Source organism: Pollicipes pollicipes, unplaced genomic scaffold (genome assembly GCF_011947565.3).
Source record: "Pollicipes pollicipes isolate AB1234 unplaced genomic scaffold, Ppol_2.1 Scaffold_5724;HRSCAF=6776_pilon_pilon_pilon, whole genome shotgun sequence".
NCBI lineage: Eukaryota > Metazoa > Arthropoda > Thecostraca > Pollicipedomorpha > Pollicipedidae > Pollicipes > Pollicipes pollicipes.
Genome location: NW_023596746.1, coordinates 34,921,135 through 34,927,032, shown reverse-complemented (window position 1 = coordinate 34,927,032; position 5,898 = coordinate 34,921,135). Strand labels below are relative to the sequence as shown.

Below are 5,898 nucleotides of genomic sequence, written 5' to 3'. Positions count from 1 at the left end.
ACGACTGGCAACGTCAGTGGACAGAAGGCGATAGAGCCCATCTTCATGATATTAAACCAGATATTACACCTTGGACATCAGCAAACCGCACAAGCCGTTTGTAGGAAAAAGTCTTGACCCATCTTCGACTTGGACGCAAACGTCTCACTCGCAGTTATTTATATTTGCAGCAGCTACGCCCCCTTTGCCATCCAAGCGATCGGCCTATTATGGTGAAACACATTCCTCTTCAATGTGGCGAATGCGGACAACAAAATACTATGCAAGCCTATTTCCGTCAACACAGCCTGGAATTATCTTTAAAAACCCTGTTAGGTTATGATCATCCACTTCTTCTTGATATTCTGTTCCATTTTCTAAAACCTATTAACATACTTCAGATGATATGTATACTCGAAAATAACGCCTTTCATTAGCTTTTTTTCTTCAAAGCGTGTAATGGTCTGAACGGGCCAAAACGCCTTAAACCAAATAAACTGAAAGCGAAACAGCTGCTGATCATCCGTTCCTCCTATCCTTTATCTTGCTTTATCACACATCCTCGCGTCACCTTGATTGTCCTGGGCAAGTTGCATGCGTCAATCACCAATGGGCTGAGAGCCCCGTTGGAAGGGGGACCTCGAGCAGATGTCCAGCACCAAGAAAAGAGAGATTCTATGTTTACTTGTGTAGTTCCAACACCAAATTCCGGCACCGGTTCGCGGTGTACTGCATGGTAATCCGTCCCTTATATATATATATAAATTGCGCAGGAGAAACATGCCCCCATACTATGTTCTACACGTACGAATTGACATCCTACAGCGTTCAAAGATGCTCCTTTCAGAAACGCTGCCGTTTTCGTCCGCTTAGCGACTGCCATCTATACTGGCAAATGGACCGGCGCCGCGCGGCCCACGGAAACTGCAACGTCGGGCATCGGGGTTATAAGGCTTGGGAGCTCGCGCGGTCAAAGCTTTGCTACGTAATTCTTACACTTATCGGTTCTGAGCAAAAGTTGAATTTTCCCAGACGAGCATGGTCGCTGAGGAGCCAGCTCAATCTCAAGCTGAAGCCACGTTTTTTTTTACAATCAACGTGTTGCGCGTGACGTTGATATTATGCTCGTTTCAGTTGACATACATTCGAACTGAAGAAGCGAGCTTGAGTTGCTTTCCGTGAGTGGCATAATACCTTAGAACAGTGTCTCCCTGAATCACAGCTGGCTCGCAATGCGTGTTTGATGACGTGGGCGTGGAAAGATAACATCAAGAGCAGGGTATGTACTTCAGCGTTTTGGGGAAAGGTCGGCCAGCATTTTCTGGAATGATGCGTGAAAGACTGCTTATGTTTCGTTTAACATTAACTGAAATACATATAGTTTATCGATGAAATCTCTGGAATGTCGAGAATCTTCATATAAATGGGATGCTAGACATATTGTACCATAATTCCAGACATATTGTGGACACTATTCTTGTGAGTGCATAAATCTATACACCAAACAACTACAGAAGCACAGAATGATAAATTGTGCACAGATTTCACTTTTCAGTTCGCAAGACAGGCGCAATTGCACCCATCCAGGTTCACAAAACAATTACATTTATATGAAGCTGATGCGCCAGCCTTCCATGTTATTGCTGGACTGCGCACATGCGCTAATAAAAATATATGGCAAGCGTAGTCTACACACACACACACACATATATATATATATATATATATATATATATATATATGTGTGTGTGTAAACTACGCTTGCCATATATAACATACGTATATAATATATATATATATATATATATATATATATATATATATATATATATAGGATAGCGCAGTTTTTCGTACTTGTCTTCTTATTGCGACTTCCAAGACTTTGGCCCAAACCAATCATCTTGGGAAATTCGACACCCATGAAAGACACCCACGTTATCGGCAGGCGGCCGTGACAGCACCGTGTTCGTACCCATTATGTAGGCACACACTGTAGAGCTGACCGGGCGGCGAAAAATAAGCCATAGGAAAGATCTCACCGTATGCTGGATCTGCAGACCGACCAGCTGAGATGTGCTTCGCGTTTGCCGTATATTTCGCAAAACCATTAACAAAATGAGCATGTTTACGAACACTTTCACTGCAATATTATGTCGCGTGCTATGACGGCACGCATTGTGGTGAAGGAGGTGCACAGTGATGGTCATGAGTCGTACTCCCCCATTCGGCACATTGTGGTGGAAGCCCGTCGCGATTTATGAAGGATAGCGTTCCTCGCACGCGCCCAAGTAGATTTAAAAAGCCAGACGCCTCATTGCCGGTGGCCCACATCAAAGCCCTGCAGAGAACAAGATGAATAATTGGGCGACTGAATATGTAGCTGAACACACAAACAACAACCCCGCAACAAAATCAACCTTAAATGACCAATGTGTAAATATAAAATGCCCGTAAAGACCGTGAAATATCACAACTTCGAAAACACCACACCGTATTGAGATGATCACGGCACTAACAAAAAAAAAAAAACACCGTTGTAGCTTGCCGCAGATATCAGGCTGTGACTTACTGGCGGAACCAACGCAGCCAACATCAAATCACCGTTCCTCACATATTAGTATTGCGCAACGCTCCTGGTTGACCCGCGCAAGGCACACTGGTCAACACATGGGCCGGTCCGGTGCGTGCGTTCCGTGAGCCCGACAGCCAATCATCAGCCAAGACCTGGTCCGAGCCGGTCACCGACCTGCTCTCGTCGCCCCGATGGTCGAGCTGGGTCACACTGGCCGCCCAGCGGTGCTGACCACACCAGGGCAGCAGCGCCACCCACCTGCACAGCCGACTGGCCTCACCGGGCGCTGGGCCTCAGTCGCTGTCGAACGGGCACTTCCAGGGGGGCCGCTCGAGCCCCGCGCCCGGCCCGTCGCCAGCCGCGGCAGCCGGCCGGTGGCGCCCCCTGCGCTCCGGCTCCGGCCCCGGCAACGGACGCTTCGCGGCCGGCCTCCCGCCGTCGACGCGGTCGCCCCGGACGGCGCGGGGGCGCAGCGCCGGCGCCGTGCCGTCGCTGTCGTCGTCGACGGCGGCGTTGAGCAGGGCGGCGACGCGCCGTATGCTGCCGCCGACGGGCTCGACGCAGGGCACCACGCGCGCCGGCCGCAGGTAGCGCACCATCTCCTCCACCTGACGCAGCGACGCGTGGAACGAGTAGAGCACGCGGTAGTCCTGCGCGGCGCCCACCTGCAGCACCATGGTGTCTACCGACTGGTCGATAAAGAAGTAGAGGGTGGAGAGCTTGACGGTACGCAGCGAGCCCTCGCCGACCTCGAGCAGGCAGGAGGAGTAGGGCGGGCACGAGTGCACGCGTGTCTCATGTGGGCGCGGCGTCAGGCACGCCGCGATCTCCGGCAGGCGCTCGTACAGTGCGAGCTTATCCGGGCTCACGTGCACCGGCTGGCCGGTGGCCTCGCGCAGGCGGCTGAACACGTGCTCGTAGCCGTAGCGCGCGTGGCAGACGAGGTTGGCACGGTGGCGTGGGTCGCGCGCCAGCCATTCGCACACCAGTTGCACCACGCGGTCGGCGCTGCGCTGACGGTCGGGCAGGTCACGGCGGCCCGGCGTGCAGAAGGTCGTGTCAACGTACAGCAGGTCGAGCTGCTTGGGCCGGCCGGCGGCGTCGTGCAGCGGCGCCAGGCCGCGCAGCTCGGCGGCGCCCATCCGAAAGTCGCCCGTGTAGAGCACCGTGCCGCCGCCGGCCTCGAACAGCAGCATGACTGAGCCAGGACAGTGGCCGGCCGGCAGTAGCGTCACCAGCAGCCGGTCGGTCAGCTGGCGCGGCTCACCCACCTCCAGCGGGCAGAGATACGGCCGCAGCTGGCCGAAGTCGCGCCACGAGGCCAGCAGCGCCGCAGACTGGCGCGAGCAGAAGAGCCGCGGCTCGGGCAGCGCCTTCAGCGCCTCCTGCAACGCCCGCGACCGCAGGCCCCTCATGTGGTCTGTGTGCAGGTGGCTGAGGAAGAAGAAGCTTGCCTCCAAGCACTTGCCCATGAAGAGGTCCACAGCCACCTCAGGGTAGCCCTCAATCAGGCCTGGGAAACTGCTCATGGTGGCAGCACTGTCTGTAACACAGAGGTGGTCACACCACAGATGCCAGTGGGTACTTACAACAGAGCACAGTGTATGATCAGGTTAAATGTGGAACACATTCATCCAACCTGTTCACCAACCAACCATCCAACCATCCAACCTGTTCACAGCTTAGGATCCTTAAGGCTAAGCTTTAGATGCTGACATTCATCTGCCCCTTCAGCTCAGTCAGTTAGAGCACCTGTCTCCCATCCTGCTGTCAGAGGGGTGGATAAGTTCAAGTCACTTTGGTACTCTCTATTTGCCATTGCTTTGGGTGGTCTGTGGCTGATGGGAACAACTATGGTCTGATGGGGTCAGAGGGTGAGGCAGGCCATACTGACCATTGGGTGCATTCAGAATTCTGCAGTGACAATGAACTTTATCATCCTGTGGCAGGGTCAGATCTCATGTGACATCCATGCTTAACATAAGCCTTGATCCTAGAAATTCATCCAGTCAAAATATTAAGACTAAACTGATTTTAAGAATGACCATAAGCTGCTTCCTTGTACCTCACTTTGCCAATCAGGCAAGTACTTGGGATGTGCATTGCCTTGTAGAGAACAGGCAAGCCCTCTGGCCTACAGCAAACTAACAGAACAAAACTCAAATGTTTATGCCTCAAATATCCATCAATAAATGTGCCACAACTGCAAAAAACTGACCTTCATAATGTGCTTCCACAGAAAATGGGCATGGGATTGCATGATGGCAATGTGGCCTTGGTCCTGACTTTGGGAGTAACAATTTTGGAGTAAAATTGAGAAAACACAAAACTAGCCCTGAATTTTAAAAAGTTCTCAAAGCCAACATCTCATACTTCACATCCCTATGCAAACCACAGACTCTCATTTTTAAATCATCATCTATTCATTTTCACATAAATTCAGTTCTAACATTTCAAAGTTGTTGTAATGCAGGTGCCCATACAATTTGCTCATCACAGTGCTAAAATGAAGCACATGTAGTACACATCAATTTTAACATGGTCACATCTGCCACACTTCCTATGTGTAGGGACTTTCCTAAGACAACATTTGTGTCAGTGTTTGCACACACTGGCAAGTGCCAGACACTGGCAATCTGTCACACAGCAAGGGAGAGAGGGTTCATAGTGCTCTCATACTGGACTAGAGCAGTATTATTGATTCTACTGGATATTACAGAATATGGTGCCCAGGAAAGCTACTTTGGTATAAATGTTATTGACACTGTCATGGGCAGTGCCATGTAGAGTCAAACAGCAGTAATTAGTAACAAGACTGGCAGATAGCCAAATGGATATAAATAGTATGCTACAGAAACAATTGTTTAAAGCACTAGAGCAAACCAACATCCATAGCTCACTGAGCATTTGTGCAGCTTATTAATATGCTAGCACAGCATGGGGCACCATCAATTGGGACTGGACTCACTTGTAAAAGATCTACCTGCTATCCACTAGCATGTGATGACTACGCCCAGGGCCTAAGCCAAAGCAGTTTCAAATGATGCTCAAGCTCATGAGCCGAGGGAAGTTGATGGCAGAAAAACCACAATATGGTGAACTTCATAAGCACTTACGTCTTTAAAGGTTATGTTCCTCCTCCTGATCGATCTCCAACAATCTCACGCACGTTCCGACCAATGCCCTAGTTAAGGCTGATCCATCACAGCAATAGAACGCTGCCGTAGCAGATCGTAAGGCCATACCCATCACACCTACACCCACATCCCTCGTCATAATCCCAAAACAAACGAGCCTATCTGCTTCGTTGGCCCAAGGTCCACTGGTCGACGAACCATGGCCTCAAG

General features: G+C 50.7%; 1 protein-coding gene across 1 annotated transcript; it reads right to left on the bottom strand.

Moving 5' to 3' along the window:
- Positions 1-848: 848 nt before the first annotated feature.
- On the bottom strand, positions 849-5,898 carry LOC119102983 (protein artemis). Its single transcript, XM_037226434.1, has 3 exons — positions 5,668-5,898; positions 3,086-4,094; positions 849-903 (listed from the first exon to the last, which is right to left on the bottom strand). Exons 2-3 carry the CDS (start codon positions 4,078-4,080, stop codon positions 849-851), a joined length of 1,050 nt encoding a protein of 349 aa, XP_037082329.1. The 5' UTR covers positions 4,081-4,094; positions 5,668-5,898.

Bases quoted from the DNA above. Each gene is read 5' to 3' on its own strand.
- LOC119102983 (XM_037226434.1), bottom strand. From the start codon at position 4,080: ATGAGCAGTTTCCCAGGCCTGATTGAGGGCTACCCTGAGGTGGCTGTG. The intron at 904-3,085 runs GCGCGTCGCCGC...CCGACGTTGCAG, and splicing joins CCCGTCGGCGGCAGCATACG to TTTCCGTGGGCCGCGCGGCG.